This window comes from Sminthopsis crassicaudata, chromosome 5 (assembly GCF_048593235.1).
Source record: "Sminthopsis crassicaudata isolate SCR6 chromosome 5, ASM4859323v1, whole genome shotgun sequence".
Taxonomy (NCBI): Eukaryota; Metazoa; Chordata; class Mammalia; order Dasyuromorphia; family Dasyuridae; genus Sminthopsis; species Sminthopsis crassicaudata.
The window spans coordinates 89,509,043-89,533,260 of record NC_133621.1 but is presented as its reverse complement, the minus strand read 5'-3'; the positions used below and the strand labels follow the sequence as shown (position 1 = coordinate 89,533,260).

The window sequence follows — 24,218 nt, the reverse complement described above, 5'->3', positions numbered from 1 at the left end:
ATATGTGAGAGCAAGCAGTGCAGGAAGTGAAACTAAGTAAGCCATGATTAAGTGAAAGCTTTCACCATTTTTCTTCCTCAAAAGATTGCCTTGTAGTTTCATTATTTGACATACCTCTGAAATGTTCTATGGCTCCCCCTGATGGAAATCCTTAGAAATACAATATGTCAAATAGAATCTATGACTTAAGATTGATCAGCAGAAAAAGTCTTTGAAATTTTTCAAGTATTATTGAGGGGCTTCTTATGCAGTGTGTGGATTAGTTGTACCCCTTGGTTTTCCTTTATGTATTTTATATCCTATGGATATACTTGCACAAGAGAATGGCCAGTTGCAGCAACAACCGTGATAATAAATTTTTTGGCACTATGTGAAGAAAAATGTGTCATGTGCTGGAGGCAATACAAAATCAGACTTGATTCCTGCCTTCATGGATCTTAGATTCCATAAGATTCAAACACAGATAACTTTGATACACAGTATTAAATGGTATTATGTGAGACCCAAGTGGGGAAGGCCATTATCATTGGGGTGGTCATGGAGGGCTTCATGGAGAATTAGAGGAAGGGACCTCAGAGGGTATATTTTAAATTATTTATTTTAAAAATAAACAAAATATAAGCAGATTATGTGAACTGCTCAAGTTTATACAGGTAATAAACATTACAAAAAAAATTCAATTGCAAGCGTTCTGACTTCAGAGCCAGTGGCATCAGGAGGTCTATAAGATTTAAGGGAGGACATTTTGGATGTATGGCATAGCCTGGACAAAGGTATAGATGTGAGAAAACACAGTGAATATTTGGGGAGCAAAGATTAACATGGTTTGATTGATATAAGAATTCATTGAGGGGAATAATAATAGATAATTCTGCAAAGGAAAAGGTAACCAGATTTTGAATGATCTTAAATAATAGGCAGAAGGATTTTACTTGATATACAATAGAAAGCCACTGAATATTTTAAAGTAGAATAATGGAATGACAAAAATCTAAGAATAATAAATATTATTCTGATAAAAATATTCAGGGGTGGTCTATTTTTTGAATAGTTTGCCTTGCTTTTTTTTGTCTTTTAGTTCCTTTATTGTGAAGGATGGCTTGTTGGATAAGGATCAGAATCAGAATCAGCAAAATATTTGGAATGAATGTAGTGTAAAAATAAAAGATATCAGTCACTGAAAAGAAGACAAAATTGAAAAAAAAAACCCAGCATGTATCCCTTGCAGTAGTTCTTCCTATTGAAATCAGTGACCTAGGGATTCTCCCTGATTCATCAGAGTAATTTTGCTATTCTTTGGTCCTCTACTCCTTTCTCACTTCTTTATTCTATGCTTCTTTATGCCCATCCCCTTAAACCATTTTTCTCTCCATGTTCATGCTATTAGAACCAAAAGTCTTATTAGAGATCATAAAATCATAGCTTTTAAAATGGAAGGGAACTTTGATGGTATTTAGATCAATCCTCTTTTACTTAGATCCAAAAAGAGAATGGGACTTGGGCCAGATTATGCTGCTAGTAGATAGCAAAGTATTTGAACCTCACTTAATTTCTCCAACCCTCAGTTTCTTCATTTGTAAAATTGAAATAAAATTTACAAAGTCTTCCTAACAGGATTTTTGTGAGAAAAGTATTTTTAAAAGTTAAAGTGCATAAAAAATAAAAAAGTTAAAGTGCATAAAAAATAAAAAGTTAAAGTGCATAAAAATTAATGTTATTGTCATTTTTCCCCCGCAGGAAAAGCACAGCTACTTGTTTTTTCCACACAGAAGAAATGCTAAAAGCACAAGAATCAAAAGTACTCCTGTGTTATGGGCCAGAACTCTGAAACAAGGATTTTTACAAGGTGTTAAGTCAGTGGAATTGATAAAGACAATGGTTATCAAGTTTACCATGGTGCTTAATTTCTAAATTCAGTATGATTGATTTAATCTTACAACAAATAATGGTTTTCCTAGTGATATAATGATATAACTACTCAATGTAGAACATATAAGCTGGCATTCAGAGCCAGAGAAGATAAGTGGATTAGAGCCAGGAGCTCAAGCTCTCAGAGCCAAGGAGAGAGAGATTCATTTCCATCTTCATCAGCCTTGTGGTGGCTGGCCTGTCCTCTTGCATTTTCTCCACTGAAACCAAGTCCCCTCTGAAGGCCATCAGAAAGCTAGCAGAGCACCAGATGAAGGAGACAATAAAGACTTTTGAACTTTAATACCTGGCTATTCTTGTGGTGATTAATCTTCTGAAAAGAAGGCTGCTCCAAGACCTCTAGAAAACCAAAAATAACATTACACTCATTGGACAAAGCTATAAAGCATGAAACAGCAAGTTTCAAGTCCTGTTTTACTTTTCCAAAAGGCTGATACATAAAAAAGTCAAAGCAAAAAAGTCTGCTGAATAGCCATTTCACCTTTTCCATGAACCTGCACTGTCCAACTCACTTGATAGTATTTTGCATTTCAGGTCATGGCTTAGGCTCTTCTTCCTGATTGTGGTTAACTTCTCCAAGAAAAACTACAATAGATCTCCAAATACTATTTGAAGGACCCAGAAGCTCCTTCCCCTACCTGTCAAATACACAAGGCTGGCTTGGTATAAAGGTACCTATACTCAGGAAAGAAACAAAGTAGAAGAAACATCTAGGACTTTGAGATACAGACCCAAGTTCACCTAGACCAACACAAATACTAGCTGCCATATATTTCTATAAAATTATGGAGAATGAGTTAGGTAATTTCAATGTCTCTTTTCATCTCTAACATTATATAATTTCACTTATGGCCTGGGAATCTGGTGATTGTTGATGTCTTTTGTGATGTCACTAAGACCATCTGAAGTTATCTGATCCTAGAGCTTTATCCAGTGTCACAGAGGAAGGGTGGACCACTAAAATATAAAGTCAGTATGTTTGTTTGGACTCCAGGAGATAGCAGTGCATGACTCAAGGGAGAATCAGATCACATTTGGCTTCTTATCCTATACATTTCTCTAATGTCTATTCTCCACCCTATTTGGAAATAATTTTAACCACAAAATAGAATTTCAAGCCAAGCAGTCACCTTAACTGTAAGTGAAGTCAGGCTGATAGAGAGGGTTGGGCAGAGATGTTGGGGAAATAATCTTCCATTCCCTTTTACTTCCGTGCCATATATGTATTATAATTTATCTGTGATGACATTAATACCATTCACAGTGGTGCATCCACATTTTACCATCTGCTCATATCCTTCTATAAATCATAGAGTTACAACTTGAAGTTGTATCTGGAAGTGATTTTAGAGGTCATTTAACCAAGCTTCTTATACTTTTTCCTTTTGTGATCCTTTTTCATGCAAGAAATTTTTATGTGACCCTGAGTATACATGTGTGTATGTATACATATGCATATATGTATATATAATAGGAATACAAATAAAACATTTATTGATAATAAATCATAATTTTGCAACCCCCTAAATTCAGTTAGGTGATCATATATGGTATTGAGATCCACAGTTTAAGAAGCCTTTACTTAGTGTAACCCTTTTTTTCTTTACAGTTGAAGAAAATGAGACCCCTAGAAGTGAGGTCAGTGTCCAAGGTCATAGTGCTGGGAATCAAACCTAGGTCATCTGGCTCCAAATCCAGGGATCTTTCTTCTGTATTACAGAAGACCTATTATGCTAATATGCTAAAAGCTTTTCTCTAGCATTTTCAGGGCAACATACTGCTAAAATGCTGTCCCTTGCTCTCATTCCTTTTCCAATCATACAATTTCTGAATACTGTCCCTGATACAATTTCCCTAAGTCCTTGTTCTTAATACTATATCTAACATCTTAAAGTATTACATTAATTTCTCAAAGAGGTCTGTATCATTTGTGATCAGTTTTCAAAATACTTGAGGGTGGATAGCTCTAATACAATGGGCATGAAGCTGTGATTAGAACCACAAATTTCTGAGCATTGACCACCATCTGTTTTCCCATTATTCTTTCTTTGGGTCACCCTCATTTCTAAGATGGTGATAACGCTTGATTTATATTCATATTCATATTACAATCTTGTCTAAGGGTCACCAGCAACCTGAATTAAACAAAGATCTTGGAATTCTAGATGTGTTCATATGAATATGTGTACATGTATGTATCTACTTATGCCCACACATATATGTTCATGTATGTGGGAATGTTTGTTTCCATATTTTGGCTGAATCATGAAAGGCAAAACTAAATATATAGGAGACTGAACCTTTGCTGAAATTCAGTGGGTTGTTGGGCTATTGAAAATACTTACTCAAAAGCAAAATAACTTTTACTTTTTATTTTCTCAGGCACATTCTGGTTTTTTCTGCTAAATGTGTCTACTTTTAACAAAGCTTAGATTTCTTTAAAATTGTTATTTCTGTTTATTTTATGAAAAATTATTGTGGAGCTCATAATAATGCATGAGAAATTGATTGAATCATATTCATTAGAAAACCACATAGATGAAAAATGACTGGTATTTATGAAATTGGGTAGTATTAGTCCAGCTGTATGTGCATCCCAGAGAAGCATTGCTATTGTATTGTGCTTAGAATCTAAATTGATATTGAGTACTTCTTATTTTAAAAGGCATAAAGGTACTAAAGAATTGCAAAATTCCAGATAATTTGGGAAAAGAAGAACATAAGAAACATTTCAAATATAACTTTAGTTACTACTAAAAAATCTCTCAACAACCTAAACACCACATTTCAAAATATTTGTATGGGAATTTTAACAAATCAAATTAAATATTTTACTTTTTTAGTTAAAAAAAGCATACCAAAAATACCTTGAATTTTTTGGAAGAATTTAAGATCATTCTTATAAACACTAATTATGTTATTATACTATGATAAATTTATATCCCTCAGGGACTATCAAGGTATGAAAAGCAATTTGTCATTTTATTAAATGGTCCCAGACTATCCAGAGTTCTTGAGTGTATTTTAGTAATTTTGCATGTCTTCTTTTGCTGTCTACCTTTGCTTCTTTATTGGCATCCCCTTTCTTAATTCACTGCTTTAAACCATCATTAAAGCTTTTTTAAAATTATGTGTAAAATAAGAACAAATAGTCTGATTCAGGTGGATCTAAGAGATGCTCATATAAATAAAATAGATGTTTTAGATCATAGACTTTATGATCTTTACTCTGACTATTCAGAAGCTCTTCTCACTTCTCAGAACTGCTTCAAAAATGTAAGTTACTGGTTAAATGATTACAATATGATAATCTTATTCACTGCTTTCCAAAATGTAACTCAAAATTTTCTAAAGTTAGCTATAATTTAGATAAGAGTATTTAGTAGCAGAAAATAAAATTAGAATTTTAAAGGAACAGATAGATGGAATGAAGACTAGGGGAACCTGGCATTTATTTAATGAAAAGGGTTGGTGGAGAGAAAACAGGGCAAGACCAGGTCAAGAAATATTGTGAAGGCAATTATGGTGGAAAAAGAAAGAAACAAAATTTAGTGATAAAATTGAAAGAAGATGACTGCAATTCATCAAGAAAAGGATATTTATAATAAAAGTTTGGTCTCATTGAAATTGTAATATCCTTTGATTTAACATTTAGTTCCCCAAAAGAATGTTGGATCCTTTGATAAAATGAGAGAATTAGGATATGAATACTATGTATTCTTGTTCAAGTTTCTGTTAGATTGCAAAAGTGGTTATGGTATTGGTAACTCATTTCTTGAAGTCTTCTTGTCCCTCAAAGTCCCATATTTATAGCTCAGGCAATTTCAATTAAAAAAAATAGTTATAAAGCACTACTATGTGCAAGGTATCATACTAATCATCTTTGATTAGCAGAAATTATAGGACTATGTCAAGGATCTTTTGGGGAGCTCCAATATGGGTATTCCTTCATCAAAGCAGATTACAATTTGCTATAATTAATAGATTAATCCTAGACGGTTTCCTGAGAAATTTAAAGGTCAAATGACTCACCCAGAATCAAGTCCAGCACACTATCCACTGCCAAACTTCTTCCTTAACAAACAGGATTTAAGAGAAGATATTGTGTTTTTAAATTATTTCTTGGATATCTGTTACCCTCTAGAGAAATTTCATAAAGCTTAGAGGCTCTTGAACAGCTAGGGATTAATTGAAATTCAAAGAAATATTTCATTTTCTAAAAGAATCACTCTTCTTTACAGCTAACTTCTTTAATGGAATAGTAATGAGGTCAATGTAGGTCAGGCTGCCTTGTACCTTTAATGAGGAGTATCTCTTAAAAATGTGTATCCTCTGAGATTTCTCTGTTATACATTTAAAGTATGGATTTTTGTCATGTACATTCATTAAAATATCTTTAAAGCATGTGGGCTCATTAAAGGAATGAAGTATCCTGTGGCTTGTGCTAAGAAATTGATGAAAAAATACATCATGTTTTTAAAGTAATCTAAAATTCTAGATGACTTGGGCATTGTCTGGACACATTGTGTGATATCTGGATCAAGTTTACCATTTCATTAAAGCTATTCCTGAAACCCCTAAGCTAAATGGAACATTTCCTCCTTAAACTTTCTTGAGTACTTTGTCTGGATCTCTCTTGGTCTTTATCACATTATTTTATATCATACATATTTGCATACCTATTCACTATTAGGCTGTGAACTTCTTGAGATCCAGAGAGAATGTGATTTTCTTACTTTCTTTTTTGGAATCCCTAGAGCCTTGCACATCCATCATAACCAATAGGAGATTCTTAATAATAATAATATAAATGGCATTTTTAAAGTACCTTGGACAGCTCTGTGGCACAATGAATAGAATATAAGGTCTGTCCTCGGAAGATTTCCCTTCCTGAGTTCAAATCTGGTGTCAGATGTGTGAACCTGGGGAAATCATTAAACTCTGTTTGCCTAAATTTCTCCTCAGTAAAATGAACTGAGAAGAAAATGGTAAATCACTCCATTATTTCTATGAAGAAAATCTCAAAAGAGGTCAGGAAAAGTTGGACATGATTGAAAAAACAACTAAACAAAATAAAATACTTTAAAGTTTGTAATGCTTTGCATAATTTATCTTATTTGATTCTCACAACGACCCTATAAAGTAGTAACTAATATTGATACAACTTTTGCAAATTAAGAAATGAAGGCTCAGTTTAAATGAAGTGCCTAGTTACATAGTAGATAAGGGTTTAAGATCTTTCTCAATTCAAGTATTCATTCTATGTATTTGGAAAATTAAAATACCCCTAGGGCGGGAAACAATATTGCTACTACTGTATACTATATATCATTGTATCCATTTCATTATGTATGCTGCCTTTTTTGATGAATGAGACAGAGGGCTACTAATAAATGGAACAGGTGTGATCAGGAGAACCCCTGATTTGTTGGACTAGAGCACTTTCCTTGGAGGTAGACATGAGTTTTCTCCTCCTTGATAGACATTAATTTTCTTACTGTGCTGTGGCATAGTAATTAGAGTGCTAAACCTATAGTCAGAAAGATTCCTCTTCCTGAGTTCAAATCTGGCTTCAGACATTTACTAGTTGTGTGACCCTGAGAAAGCATTTAATCCTGTTTTTCTCAGTTTTTTCATCTATAAAATGATCTGGAGATCGAAAAGCAAACCACTCCAGTATGTCTGAGTGAACTCCAAATGGTTGACCCAAAATGCGATCATGAAGAATTAAACACAACTAATCAAAAAAAAAAACAACTGTTGGGGTGACACAGGGAACTCCAGAAATTGGAGCTGACTCAGAGATCATCGATGACTTACCCCCAACATCTTAAGTTTTTACACTTGTCAAGCACAAGATGGTTATATTTATTTGCTGCTGTAAATTGTGCATCTACTCTATTCTGGTGACCTATCTTTTTATTCCTTAGCCTAGTACCAGATAGTTTTGATAATTACTACATTATAATATGGTTTAGGATCTGCAATTGCTCAGTCTCCTTCTTTTGTATTTTTTCATTACTTCCTTTAATGTTCTTGATGTTTTGTTTTTCCAAATGAATTTTATTATTTTTTTAATTCAATAAATATTTCTTTTAGTGTAATTAAAATAGCATTGAATAGATAAATTAGTTTAGGTAAAATTGTCATTTTTATTATATTGGCCCTGCCTATCCTGAACAATTAATTTTTCTAAATATTTAAATCTGATTTTATTTGTATGAAAATTTTTTTTAAATTTTTGTTTATATGGTTTCTGTGTTTGTTTTGGTGAATATACTTCAAAGTATTTTATACTGACTAGAGTTATATATTGGTTTATAATTTTCTTTCTTTGTTTTAGCCCTTCCTAGTTTAGGTATCAGCACCATATCTGTATCATAAAAAGAATTTGGTGGGACTCTTCCTTCACCTATTTTTCTAAGTAGTTTATATGGTTTTAGAATTAATTGATATGTAAATGTTTGATAAAATTCACTTATAAATTCATTTGACCCTGGAAATTTTTTTCTTAGGGCTCTCATTGATGGCTCACTCAATTGCTTTTTCTAAAATTGAACTACATAAGTATATTTAAGTTATATTTAAGTTTTTATACTCCCAGGACACAGGGGAATTTGTCCCAGGCTTCTTTTTTCAGGTTATCAGGATTCTCTCATTGACTTTCTGCCACTCTGGAGCTTTCCCTTTGGCTGGGTTGTCTTGACCAAAATGTGTCTTTTATGCCAGAGTTCAGGGGCTCATAATTTGTTTTTCTATAGTTGTATTGGAAGTCTCACAGCAAGTCTGCTGATCCATTGGCCTTCTGAATCAGAACAGAGTAGGCAATACTACTATACTTTGACTAAGAGACTCTAGCCAGATTCCCTACATTGGACCTCTCTTCACCAGATCTCCCCACACCATGGCTGCCCTGGGACACATTCCCCTCTGCCCAATTGAGATATACCTCTCCTGTTGTCCTTTCAAGATATCTTAAGCTGGAAACTTATTACATTGAATGTTTGTGGGTTCTGTCATTCCAAAATCCTTTCAGAGACTTGATCTAGCATTGATTCTGATGGAAGCTGGAGAGAGCAATGACCTAACTTCTCTCTGTCATCTTGGTTCCACCCTAGAAATACTGTTTTAAAAACAACTTTGAGGGAATAATATTATTTTGCTTATTGCAAATACCTAAATTAAATATAAAGGACATATAAAGAAAGATACTTTCTTCTGAGAAAGAATTGATAAGTGAAAGTATGTATGGAAATATTCTACATATAAACATATACATATATGTATGTATGTATATATTTTTTCCTATTTGCTTCTAATGATAGCCATCTCTAGAGCAGCAGGGGAAGGGGAGAAAAAAGAAAAACTTAAATGACAATTTTGTTTTATATTTGAAAGGAACAGCAAGTTATGCATAATAGATTTACAGTTTCATATGCAATCATTTTATTGTACTATGTTACAGAAAAGCTTGCTTTATTCAATAAATTAAAAATAATTTTTTTAAAAAATGATTGATAGCTGGCTCAAAAGGATGGACTTTCAATGGATGGAACCTCCTTCTTGCCCCTATTCAACATAATAAGACAAATCCAGAAGAGTTGATATATAATGTCGAGTTGAGATATAATATATTAAAAAGGCAAAATAAACTGTATTTTATCTGAGCAAGAAAGGGAATTCCTATCTATTTATTAATCACCCAAACCTCTGAATTTTTTCTTTTCTTAATTTTTCTTTTTCTAATTACATGTAAAACAACATTTTTAATACGTGTAAATTTCAAATCTTTGAATTTTTAAGATATCTCTGACTTAGGTTCCACATCCCTGATTAGATTTATGATATTGAAAAGGGATATTGGAGAGTTTAAGCCTAATGATGGGACTATATTAAAAGAAGAAATTCAATAGATAGGCCTAAAACTCTGTTATGTGGCTCATATTCATTGAGAAGCAGTTCAGTATAGACAGTTGGCCTCAGAGTCAGGAAGCCTTGGCTTAAATTTTGCTTCTAGCATGTACTAATTGTGTGACCCTAGACAAGGCAAGTTCACTGCTATCAGGTAATTCTAAGAGACTGTGATTTGCAGAAAAGATGCCCATCTGTATGGATAGAGAAAGCTTCTTCTTAGGAAATTCTATACCTATGAAATCCCAGATCAGTCCCATTTCATATTGTCTGAGAACCCAGACTCAGCCCTATTATTCCACTATCCTCATTCCTTTGATGCCTCTCTACTTGCCTATAAGATAAAATCCAAACTTTTCAACCAGGTAGTTATAATCAATACAATCTCACCTCCAAATTACCTTTTCAGCCTTATTTCAAACTATTCCTATTTATACATCCTACATTTCAGCCAAACTGGATTACTTTGTTTTTCCCTCATACTGTCTTCTCTGTCCTCTTTGTGTCCAACTATTTTTCACACCTTAAAAACAGTTTCTTCACTAAGTTCTCCGGTTCTTTCAGAGTGTCACCTCCTCCACAAAGCTTTCCCTGAAACCTCTAAACAAAAAGAATCTTTTCTCAGAATTTCCTAAAATACTTTGAATTTTTCCTTTGCCCTTGTCTTATTTCTCCTTATTTCACATTTATTTATGTGCATGTAGTATTTCTACTATAAGAGTATAATATAAGCTCTTTGAGACTCTAGTGCAGTGGTCCTTAAACTTTTTAAATGGGGTCCAGTTCACGGTCCCTCAGACTGTTGAAGGGCTGGACTACAGTAAAAACAAAAGCTCACACTCTGTCTCTGCCCCTCAGCCCATTTGCCATAATCCGGTGGGCTGCATAAACCTCCTCAGAGGACTGCATCTGGCCCTGGGGCCGTAGTTTGAGAACCCCTGCTCTAGTGGATCACAACATAGCATTTTCACTCTTTGTTATTGTTCTCTTGCATTTTGTTTTCTTACTCATTTTTCTTTTTTGATCATATTTTTCTTGTGCAGCAAGATAATTGTATAAACATATTTAAATATATTGGATTTAACATATATTTTAACATGTATAACATATATTGGATTACTTGTCATCTGGAGGAGGGGTTGGGGAAAGGAGGGGAAAATTTGGAATACAAGGTTTTCCAAGAGTCAATGTCAAAAAATTATTAATCCTTATGTCTTGACAATCAAAAGCTTTAATAGAGAGAGAGAGAGAGAGAGAGAGAGAGAGAGAGAGAGAGAGAGAGAGAGAGAGAGAGAGAGAGAGAATAGAGATTCTATGTGTGGGGTTTTTTTTCAACGTTACATCCCTAGTGGTCATCATAGTGCCTTACACATCATAAGTATTCCAGTTTGTTAAATTGAATCAAATTACTCTTGGTCAGAATAAGGACTCTGAATTTTTTTTCCCTTATCTGACATGTTGCCACATTCACATACTGGTAGCAATAAACTGGTTTTCCTGCAAACACCTTCTTTCACTAGTGAAATTTTCCCAGAAATTCTATTTTGAGGGAAAGGCCTCAACCAGATGTGCTTTGCTAAGCAAACTTTGCCATTATGCTTCAGAAATCTCTGATGCGCCTTTGTCCCATTAGTGAGTCTTTCCCAAAACTGTCCTATCCATTTTTTCCATTGTAACAATTCTCATATGTCTTACCTTCTTTCCTCTGACATTGTCACCACTCTAATGCAGGTCCTTATTATCTCACTCCTGGTCTATTGCTAAAGCCATTTGATTGATACCCATGTCTCAGGTTTTCCCCTTTTCCAATCCTTCTGAGGGAAGAAGGGAAGGGAATAAGCATTTACATAGTGCCAGCTATGTGCCAGACACTATGCTAACCATAGCACATAAATATTACCTCATTTAATTCCTAAAGCACAAATCTTAAACCCCCTTCCCATGTCATACACATCCCCATTCAATAAATTTCAGTAGATACCTATAATTATAAAACATGAAATTCTTGTGGTAGTCATTCACAACCTGCTCCCTTCCTACCTTTCCAGTCATCTCAACCCACTGGCCTCCTCAGTGTTATTCACAGGAGACATTCTACCTGCAAACTCTGAGCATTTTCATTGGCTATCCCCCATTCCTTGGGGTCTCTAGCTTTGTCACTTGGCTTCCCTAGCTTCCTTGAAGTCCTAATTGTAATCCTACCTTTTAGAAGAAACTTTCCTTGGTTCCCCTTAATTCTAGTGCCTTTCCTATATTGATTATTTCCAGGTTATAACACCACACACATACACACACACACACACACACACACACACACACACACACCCCAATCTATCTTGTTTTTGCACTTAGACTCATATTGTCTCCCTCTAAGAGCTCCTCAAAAATATGAACCTTAGCACTTAGCACTGTACTTAGTACATCATAAACTAAGCATTTAATAAATACTTATTAACTGACTGACTAACCTTGCTTCAATCCTTGCCCTCATCCCAGTTTTTCAGCTTCCTTTTATTTTCCTCCCTTTCAGAATATAAGCTACTCAAGGACAAGAACTGTCATTCTTTCACCTCTTCATTTTTAATAATAGAAGAATTTCTCAGGAGGGAATGCTGCATGCCAAATCAAAGTGCTTTGAGTTCCAGGGGTTTAAAAAAAAGACTGCAATAAGTTAATGATTATGTTTTTATTTTTCTCTCTGAAAAGTAATATTAGAAAGAAAAACAAACAGAAGTCAACCAAGCATGAATGAACATAGCTCATCTATTTTCCTGAAGGTGTTTGCCAAAGCACTAACAAATGTGCCTGTAGTTTTATACAAAACTTCTTCATCCAAAGCTAATTATGTTACCTTGATTAGTAGTCTTTTATTTAATGAGTTTGCATTGGGGAGTTGATGATGTAATTTAAGAGTAATTTGTTGAAAGCCTTCCTCAACACGGACCCAATCTATTCTCCCTGGATATTTTATACTCTGGACAACCTGAATTATTCTTAGTTCCTTTGCCCACTGGGTATTTTTCTTGCACCCACATCTTTGTTTATGCTATTCCCTTTGAAATATCTTCCCCTTCTCAAGAATTTATTCATCTTTCAATGCTCAGCTCAGATGCTACTTTCTTCACAAAGTCTTCCCTGAAACACTCAGTTTGATACTATATATTTTTCTTCCTCTGAATCATATGATTATAGTAAATATCCTCTCTAGGTTCACTATCACAGAATTAGGCTGACTTCATCTTTCTCCAAGAGTCTTAAGTATACTCCTGGGCTGTGGATTGTCTCCTTTCTAACACAATGGGCTCGAGCCTTATTCTGAGTCTTCTCTTCCCATAATTAATTATCAGTAATTAACACCCAAGTTCCATTTAATCAGTTAATATCAATTAGCTTTTATAAAGGGATATTTCCTTGGAAGATATAGCAGAAACAGAAGTAAAAATATTTCTTCTTAGTACCTCAGTTTCTAGGGATAGGCTCAGACTCAGCACAGTTTTTGTATATTATTGATCCCCCTAAATTTATGTCCAAATAGGAGAGTACTGTCAGTTGAGTCCTCATTTCAGCTACTACTTGGGTCTTAAAGGTTGCTACTTGAATCCTTGGAGGATTGATAAAGAGCTGACTACAAAACCTAGGATAGAATAAATATCCAGAAATTCCAGGATTCCCACACTCCTGAATGGCTCACTCCCCTGACCTTTCAGCTTCATGTGGTTGTAGCCAACAAATTAAATTCATTTACCAAAAATGAAAAAAGAAACCTTGCAGGAGCCAAAGAACCAAGGGCCATTTACATAGGGCTGGAGCCTCTCCAAAATGTTATCTCTCACCAGGCACCATGAGCAAAGAAGACAAACCAAGAGAAGAGTTTCAGTCTATGGAGAGGTCAAGAGTAACTAATGCTTTTGAAAACACCATCATTTCCAAAAAAGTTCCTCTTCACTATGTGGTTAGATACCAGAAACACTTATACAATATCTACACATCTTCAAAATCTTTCCAAGGCATATTTATTACAAATTATTATGTCTCTATCAGAATTGGACCCTTCTACATAAGGAATTGTATCCATGATATTTTATGCATATCTCAGTCCTCTTGTTTGTTCCTATACCTCTCTTTTAGCTCTTATTTACTGAGCATGCTATTGTTACCTCACTTAGCTACTGATAAACCTGAAAGGGACTTTAGTTTTTGGACCCCTAATAATTCTCCTGACCTTTGAAATGTAGAAGGATGTAATATAATCTTTTCTGTCTCTGATATTCAGCTTAAGAATAGGAAAGAACAAATGCAAAGAGGAAAATATATGTGCCCCAGAGGCACTATATTTATGCTGACTCATCATTCTGAGTAGGGAAATTGGTAGCTCAAAGTTGGAAGCTACAGGGTAATTAGTTAGAGCAGTGATAGAGTGTCAGCTTTGGGGTCAGGAATACTCCTCTTCCTAAGTTCAAATCTGGCCTCAGACACTTATTTGCTACGTGACCATGGGCAAGTTACTTAACCCTGTTTACCTCAGTTTTCTCATATATAAAATAAGCTGGAGAATCTGCTAAGAAAACCCCAAATGATTTCACAAAATGGTAGTCACACATGACATGTCTCTTAACAGAGCAGAAGGCTGCTTCTTTCTATCACTCCTATCACCTGCCTCCCATTTGGAAGTTTACAATTCTTATTTTCTCATTCACCACCAAAGGGAAAAAAAAGAGTGTAATTTACTAAATTACTATCTTTTGCTTCTCAATTAGTTCTGGTTCAACAACAATAATCAATCATAGAATAATCATGCATGCTCTGAAGTTGAGATAAATTCCCTTCCATTATACATCCATTAGCAAGACCCATCCATTAGCAGGAACCTCCAGAAGCAGTCTCATCAAACCTCTCTACATGTTTTGGCAGCAAGCAGAGTCTACTGTCTATGATCTGAGAGTGGGCTCCAAGTTGCCAACTTCATTACATTTTTGAGGAAGGAATTTATGGGAACCAAGTTCCCATAATTAGGGTCAGGAAATCCTTATTTATTAAAGAAAATATTTTAATATATGCACAGACTAGCTAAATAAAATTTTATTAAGCACTTTCCATTTGCCAGATACTGTGCTAAGCACTGGAGATACAAATATAAGAAAACAAGAAAATCCCTATCTTCAAGGATTTTATTTTTTCCCCCCAATGGTATTTTATTTTTCTAAATATATGCAAAGATAGTTTTCGAATTCACCCTTGCAAAACCTTGTGTTCCTAATTTTTTTCCCTTCTTCTCCCTTCCCCTTTGCCCAAGACAGCAAGCAATCCAATATATGTTAAACACGTGCAGTCTTCTAAATATATTTCCATATTTGTCATGCTACACAAGAAAAATCAGATCAAAAGAAAAATCAAGCAAAAAAGACAACAACAACAAAAAGGCAGAAAGAGTATGCTTTGAGCCACCATCAGTATCCATAGTTCTCTCTCTTGATGCAGATGGCACTTTCCATTACAAGTCTATTAAAATTATCTTGAATCACCTTGTTATTGAAAAGAGCCATGTCTATCACAGTTGATCATCATATAATCTTATTGTTACTATGTACTACATTCTTTTAATTCTGCTCAATTTACTATGCATCAGTACATGTAAGCCTTTCCAGACTTTTCTAAAATCAGTCCTCTATCATTTCTTAGAGAACAATATTATTTGATTGTAATTGTACACCATAAGTTATTCAACCATTCTTCAACTTATGGGCATCCAATTAATTTCCATTTCCTTGCACTACAAAAACGGTCCTTTTCCTTCTTTTATGATTTCTTTGGGGTACATATCCAGAAGTGACACTGCTATATAAAAGGGTATACATAGTTTCATAGCCCTTTGGGTATAGTTGTAAATTGTTCTCCAGAATGGTTGGATCATTTCTCAACTTCACATAGTGTTCCAATTTTCTCACATTTCCTCCAACTTTTATCATTATCTTTTCCTGTTATTTTAACAAAACTGTTAGGTGTGAAGTGATATCTCAGAGTTGTCTTAATTTGCCATTTCTCTAATCAATAGTGATTTAAAATATTTTTTCATATGATTAGAATATGAAAATTGTCTTTTCATATCCTTGAACCATTAATCAATTGGGGAATATCTTGTATTCTTATAAATTTGGGTCATTTCAAAGAGTTTACATTTTAATGGGAAGATAAACACATAATGGAAAGATGGAAAGAAGGGCAGGGAAAGGGTATCCATGTGAGTTGCTGAACAAGAGGCAGAAAAATCTAGAAATTTAATTGAGTTGGAGCAAAGTGAATATGACTAGGACTCCTCATGGAATTACAGTTCAGACTCGGGACTTGTTAATCCCAAACGCTTGGGATTTAGGCATCTCCAAGGGACCAAGGTTTCTGTTGAGAAGGGAGAGAAGTCAAAAGAATGAGTTGAGCCAAAATCATATGATAATACTACCCAGTATGTAGTCTCATTGAATGAGTGTTTTGATGCATGTAATTTAAATGGTTGTGGAATTTTGTGAGGCAAAGTTATTATAAAGAGAAAGTTGAAAAAAATGACAGCAGCATCTCATGCAACACTAGGGCTAACAGGTCAGCAACACTACACTGTCGAGAAAGGTCAATACACTCTTGAATCATAGTACCAGAGGAGTCTAGGGCCCTCTGAATTGTGGCTGTTCCAAAAAGACTTAAAAACTATAATCTATCATGTACCCTAGTTGCTGTGATGAGTAGCCAATATTCCCAAGATTACAGCTATGGAAAATTTCTCTAGCATTTCTCTGTGAATGAATTAATATGTTCCCTATTATTGCATTAGAAAAATTGAAAAGTTCAATGGAAGTAAATTAGTGCAGAGATTCTTAACCCTGAGATCCATAAATTTGTTTTTTTAAAAAATGTTTTGAAAACTCTATTTCAATATAATTTTTTTTGTAATTCTATATATTTAATGTTATGCCTTTAAAAACATTATTCAGAGAAGGGCTCTATAGACTTTACCAGATTGTCAAAAGGATCTATGACACTCTCAAAAAGGTTAAGAAACTTTGGGCTAATACTTCTGAGGCATGTATGAAGATAAGAGCCATTTAGGAATGGATGCCATGAGCACTTAATATCCTTATGAAGCAAACATAACTAACTAAATTTCTTATAACCTTGACATTCTGCTTTATTACATGTGTTTTGTTTTGAATTAATCTGTCACATGATATTGTCTGGTATATAGAGATATATTGGTTAATGATGAATGTTAGAGGGGATGTAGGGAAACTGGGACACTAATACATTGTTGGTGGAGTTGTGAAAGAATCCGGCCATTCTGGAGAGCAATTTGGAACTATGCCCAACAAGTTATCAAACTGTGCATACCCTTTGATCCAGCATTGCTGCTACTGGGCTTATATCCCAAAGAAATACTAAAGAGGGGAAAGGGACCTGTGTGTGCCAAAATGTTTGTAGCAGCTCTTTTCATAGTGGCTAGAAACTGGAAGATGAATGGATGTCCATCAATTGGAGAATGGTTGGGTAAATTATGGTATATGAAGGTTATGGAATATTATTGCTCTGTAAGAAATGACCAGCAGGAGGAATACAGAGAGGCTTGGAGAGACTTGCATGAACTGATGCTGAGTGAAATGAGCAGAACCAGAAGATCATTATGCACTTCAACAACAATACTGTATGAGGATGTATTCTGATGGAAGTGGAAATCTTCAACATAAAGAAGATCCAACTCACTTCCAGCTGATCAATGATGGGCAGAAACAGAGAAGGAACACTGGGAAGTGAATGTAAATTGTTAGCACTACTGTCTATCTACCCAGGTTACTTATACCTTCGGAATCCAATACTTAACGTGCAACAAGAAAATTGGATTTCCACACATATATTATATCTAGGTTATACTGTAACACATGTAAAATGTATGGGATTGCCTGTCATCTAGGGGAGGGAATAGAGGGAAGGAGGGGAAAATCTGGAAAAATGACTACAAGGGATAATGTTATAAAAAAAATTATTCATGCATATATACTGTCAAAAAATTATAATTATAAAATTAATTTTCAAAAAAGAGATATATTGGTGACTCTTGTGGCAGAGATGGTGAAACCATGAACCTGGGTATAGCTGAAGGGGAGGGGCTACATTGAGGGGAACTCAGGCATTTGTGTACCTGCTTTATGAATCTAGTACAGAAACCCCCTAAGGGGCTCTCAGTAATCTTTATATCTTTTGTGGAGTCTTATATAGCACCTTGCTCATAGGAGATGTCATATTTAAGTGTAGATTAAGAGAGAGAAAGAGAGAGAGAGAAAGAAAGAGACACAGAAAGAGAGAGACAGAGACAGACAGAGAAACAGAGACAGAGACAGACAGATTCAGAGGGGTAGACAAAGACAGAGATAAAGAGGGGGAAGAGAAAGTGGGGAGAGAGGGAAAGAGGGAGGAAGGGAAAAAGAGGTAGATACATTTGGATAGTTGAATTAATGGATAGATGGAAGGAAAAATTATTTAGGTGGAAAAATAGCTTTCAGCTTTGTAAATGATAGCCAACTTCAATTTTCAAATTTCAAATGTAAAGCCAACTTCAAAAGAATGCAGATGTAAAAGTATGTATCTGTGTATGCATGTATGTGTATGTGTGCGTGTGTGTGTTTTAAAATAAATACCATTGGTGCCTTTTGTATTTATATTACAGTCATTTATGGATGCATTACATCCAAATAATATCCCCTAAAATGGGACCTTCTCTTGATAGCAAAGAGAAATAGGCAAAAAAATCTGATGTAACAGTTACATCAGACAATGTCTGCAATATTCTGTCCATACTACCCCACTTCTCTGCCAGGTAGTTTTTCTTCACTTTTATTCTCTGGTACAATTATTATTTTTTCATTTGTCTTTAAAAGAATGCTGTTTGTTTGTTTTTTTTTTTAATATTGAATTGGATTCTAGAAGTTTACTTAAAAGGATAGTTAAGCATCTAAAAACTTTTCTTTTCTTCTCTTTCAGGAAATTGAAATTACAATGAGAAATAACATGGCTCACCAAGTTGGCCGTGGATGCTTTTTAACATCTTTGATCTGGACTGTGTTGTTCTTTATTTATTTAAATTACATACAAGTGAACCAACTTCTCAAGAATGTGCCCCACAATGGTGCTGGAACCCATAAGATATTTCCTACAAAATTATCTTTTAGTTTTTCCAACTTCCCAAAGCAAATAAGGCCACAGTTAAAAATCAATGATGTTGAGAATAAATTAGATCAGGATATTAAAGCCACAAATAACATAGTGATTTCTCCTGAATTGGGTAAGTGGATTTAGCTGCCATTATTTGCTATTTTGAGAAAATAATTTAATCATTGGAAGATTTAGGGAAAAAATGCTTTTCTAAATTGTATTTTCAATTGAATGTTGCTTAAGAGTTTATCCTTTTGGTTACAGTAAAAACTCTTGTCTTTTTAAAAATTAGATTTCATGTTATTGTCAGTGATATGACTACATTTCTATGGTTTTATGTAGACATCATGAAATAGTTCCTCCATGCTTCTCATACTTTAATTAAAGAACATTCTGTTTTTCATATTTCATGAATGGTGATATGCCCATTGACCCTAATATACTTGATTTCTTTCCTCTCTTCTCTTCTCTCTTCTCTATAAGTGACATCACTTATAACTATTTCTACAAAGATTGCATTGGGATCTGGGAAAGAAACAGGCCTACAACCTGGCCTTTATCTTCACATTCCAGACCAGTTCCTAACAAGATAGGACTAACAAATTGGCTCTTTCCAACCAAGAATCTCTTCTCTTAACCTGTTTTGTTTTCCATTTGCTGATTAGTTGCTTTGGCCCACTATTTTTTTGTTTGTTTGTTTTGGTTTGGTTTGGGTTTTTTTGCTCCCTGGTTTGCTCCAGAGAAGCCCCGGCTTCTGGCAATCAATTCATTCTGATTTTAAGTAAAGAGATATCTCAGCTGAACCCTGGAAGATTACCATCTGCCTCACATAGAAAGTGCCAGCCTGACCCCTTCTAGATATGGAGAAACTAATAAAAAAAATTTAAAAATTAAAATCAATAAAAGAATAGAAAAAAAGAATTTTTTGAGGAAAGGTATTTTAATGACTGTCTGGTTACTTATACTCAACAGTGAAGTAGAATAAAAGACATTAAGCTTAAATTGAAGCTGTGATGTGATTGTGATTAGGTACCATGTTTAATTTTGTACTTTCAACAAGCCATGATGTCATTTCTATTTCTAACATTGATCATACTTTGTTAATCAATCTTGGCCAAGTTTTTCCATAAATCCTCCAATTAGACTATACCAAAATGTTGTGGAGATTTCCCTTCTGCCCTATAAGTATTTTTAGAACACTGATATACCGTCTAAATTGTCCTTTCTCTATATGACAAATCCATATCTATTTTATGGTCATGCATAAGCTATATAATCTTTTTTATGTCATTTTCTACAAGTACATCATCCTTGATGACATTTTTTTCAGCCTATTTGTGTCTTCATCATGACATTGCCTTCTGAGTAATTTATAACTTTAATTCTTTTGAGATTAAACCATTTCCCAAATTATGGCCATATAGTATTGGCAAGAAAATATTGCTGAGATAGTAGAAAACAACTTGAGATTACAATTAAATTATTAGGATCATTAAGTCTTTTTAAATTAATTATAGCTTTTTATTGACAGAACACATGCATGGGTAATTTTTCAACATTGTCCCTTGCACTCACTTCTGTTCCAACTTTTCCCTTCCCTCCCTCCACCCTCTCCCCTAGATGGCAGGCAGTCTCATACATGTTAAACATGTTAAAATATATCTTAGATACAATATATGTGTGCAAATCTGTACAATTCTCTTGTTGCACAAGAAAAATTGGATTCAGATGATAAAAATAACCTGGAAATATAAACAAAGATGCAAATACTCCACACATATTTCCCAGTGTTCCTTCTCTGGGTGTAGCTGATTCTGTTCATCATTGAGGATCATTAAATCTTAAACAAGAGGCCAAAGGTCTTAGGGCACATGTCACTGCTGTTAATCAAAAGCATGGATTTTAAAGGAGAAAGATATTTAGGAAATGAAGGGATTGGTTAAGAAGATAACATCTGAGAATGAGATTTTAGTTTTTGGACCACAGCATTTAATATAGGAGTAATGGATAGAGTATGCCAAGAAGTCTGGTAAAACTATCTGCTTAAATTCTAATAAATGCATTTAAGGAGATTTAAGCTAACAAAGAAGAAATGGAAAACTACATTCAACCTTCATAATGTAAGAACAGCAGTAGAAATGCCCAGAAATATTTACACAAAACAAAATTCAAGAAAGCAAACAAAATGCATGGCTTAATATATCTGTACTCAAATGTATAAAAGGTGGATAACAGAAAAGTAGATTAGAGAGCCTAAATCTGGAAGGTAAATTTAACCTAACCAAAGTTAACCACATTTAAAATGGGAACACTTTAACATGAGTGTGTGAGGAGCCAGGAAACAACTTTAATCTTAAAAAGATGTGGAAACATGGAAATTTCATTTTCCTGTAACACAAATGATAGGTATACTGACACTCAGAATAAGCTGATTCTGAGAAAGAAAATTATAGTCAATGAAAACTGCCTTGAAAGCTAATATGGAGAACAGAAAGATTAAAGAAGGTTCAGGAACAGATACCCATAGCTGATGGAATGATGATAGATGTGAAGACAGAACCACTTAAATCTAACCTTGATTGTTTTCTCTGCTGAAGATATAGAATGATCTTTGGTTTAAAAAAAACTGAACAAAAATGATAGCTATTAGATAAATAAATATATATCTATAGATTTATCTATCTGTATCAATAAATATGTTTCAAAGGGCCACTAAAGTTTAAACTTCATTATCACTACTATGACACCTGTTCATGTCTATATTGTATATATGTGTATATATATGTATGTATAGATATATGAATTTTAAGTTTCAGTATCCTGAAAGATGTAATGGATGTAATTGCTAAGTCATTCTCCATGAACTTTGAAAGATTATAGAGAAAAGCATCTAGTAGAACTGGAGAAAAACAAATAATCTGATTGTGGAAAATTGTAATTCAGTAAGTTTGACTTCAACTCCTGGCAACATTCTATACCATTCTTCTCCATGGATGGTTATTGTATCTAGACTTATTCTTTAAAATATGAATTCAGTTATCAAAAAATAAGTTTTCAGGGATTTGCTCATTTCCTATCCTGTTGAGATGAAAATATTTAATGATAGGTAAGAAACTAATAGGAGAAATTTTCTTGCTTTACATTTAGACATGTATAGTGTTTTCCATTAGTGTTTTTCCTAAACTACCAAGAATGTATCTGGAATATAATATATTAAGGTTGGAGATTTTTCTGGTTCTCATATGGAAAATGATATTTGGATCAGAAAGGGCAGAACAACAATATTTAAGTTAAAAGTTGTTACCCAAGGTAAATAAGGGGGTAATAATTATATAGTCCTTTAAGTTTCCAAAGGACTTTACATTCATTAACTCTTTAGTGCCCTTACAATAATCCTGTGGGGGCAGGTACTATGACTATTATTATTATCTCCACTGTAAATATAGATAAGAAAATTGAGGTCCACAGAGATTAAATGACTTGCCTATGTGCACATAAATGAATAAGGGTCAGAGGTTGGATTCAAACTCAAGTTTTCCTGATTTCCTGTCCAGCATTCTATATACTATTCCACAATGATTCTGATGAGTCCATATCATGTGATTTATATACCATTTCTCTGGTATGGAAAGAACTGGCAGATCTGATCACTGAACAACTTTCAGTGATCTTTGATAATAATAATAGTCTTTATATAACACATTAAGGCTTGCTTTTTTTTAATCCTCACACTAATGCTGAGAGGTAGGTATTACTGTTATCCCTGTTTTACAGATGGGAAAACTGAGACTTAAAAAGAGATCAAGTAATTCAGCCTCAAGTAATGTTTTGCAGATGAAGCTTCTAAAGTTCAGATGTTTTGTGAAAGTCCTGACTTTACTCATATTTTACTTTAGAAACTTTTCTGAAATGAGTTCATTTTTCTTCTCCCCCAAACAGAGAAAAGGCAGAGTTAATTAATTCCTTTTGTTTCTTTCACTTGTTTTGCTTCAGTTTTTCCGCCAGGGAAAATGACCTTTGGACTGGAAAAAAAAAAAAAAAAAAAGAACAAAAGTGGCTAATGGGTAGTTTATACTTAATAAGTAAGGAGATAGTAAGAAAGTATTTAGCTCTCCTTGATGAATTCAGTCATCTAACCTTGATAATCGCTATCCTTGGGTAGTGAAAACACTTGGCAGATGCAACCCATGAACTATTATCAGTTGATATATAAAGGATCATGGAGAACAAGAAAGATATTGTAGAACTAGAGTCTAAATACTGCCTCCATTTTCAGAGAAGACATTTCAATCTACAAATTATAGATGAACTACCTTGATTTCAAATCCTGAGAAAATTCTAGAATATATTAATAAAGATATGATTGGCAAACATCTAGAAAAGGAAGCAGAGATGAAAAAGCATGTTTTCATCATTATTGGATCTTGACAAGATAACCATATTTCCTTTATTTGAAAGGGTTATTCAACTGGTAAAGAATGTGACAAAATATGTTAATCTTATGGAAAAGATATAGCAGTATTGGTTAGATAAGAGTGTATTCAGATGGTTTAAAAAGTGATTGAATGGTAATGCTCAAAAGAATGATCACTAACTTGGCTCAGTGATGTTTTGGATAAAAGCATAGGAGGCATCCTTATCAGAGTTGCCAATGATGTTAAAGCTAGAAGGAATAGCTAACATTGGATAACAGAGTTAGACTCCAAAAAAACCTTGGCCCCAAAATTGGGCTGAATCTAATATCCAATAAAGTGAAAATTAATAGGAATAAATATAAAGTTTTTTAATAATGGCTTTTTGTTTTCAAAATATAAACAAAGATAGTTTTCAACATTCATCCTTGCAAAATCTCGTGTTCTAAATTTTTGCCTCCCTTCTCCCAGCTCCCTCCCCTAGAGGGCAAGTAATCCAATATAGATTAAACACGTGCAATTCTTCTATACATATTTTTACATTTATCATGCTTCACAAGAAAAATCAGATCAAAAAGGAAAAAAATTAAGAAACAAAACAAAAAGCAAACAACAAAAACCTTGAAAATTCTATGTTATGCTGCTCCATATTCAAACCCTTGCAGTCCTCTCTTTGGATATAGATGGCTCTCTCCATCACAATTCCAATAGGAATTGGCTTGAATCACCTATTTCAAAACCAGGTCATGAGGTCACACAGCCTCTACCTCACAGGAT

General features: G+C 34.1%; 1 protein-coding gene across 2 annotated transcripts in view; it reads left to right on the top strand.

The window, feature by feature from the left end:
- The first annotated feature begins 2,920 nt into the window (after positions 1–2,920).
- Positions 2,921–24,218, top strand: part of LOC141542825 (polypeptide N-acetylgalactosaminyltransferase 11-like) — a 103,947-nt gene continuing 82,649 nt past the window's right edge. Inside the window, exons 1-2 of one of the 2 annotated variants that reach the window (XM_074267433.1) lie at positions 2,921–3,066; positions 18,859–19,159. In XM_074267433.1, the coding sequence (XP_074123534.1) occupies positions 18,874–19,159 (286 nt within the window). In that variant the 5' untranslated portion in view covers positions 2,921–3,066; positions 18,859–18,873. The remainder of the gene's footprint in view (positions 3,067–18,858; positions 19,160–24,218) is intronic. The other variant, XM_074267434.1, reaches the window with a different exon arrangement.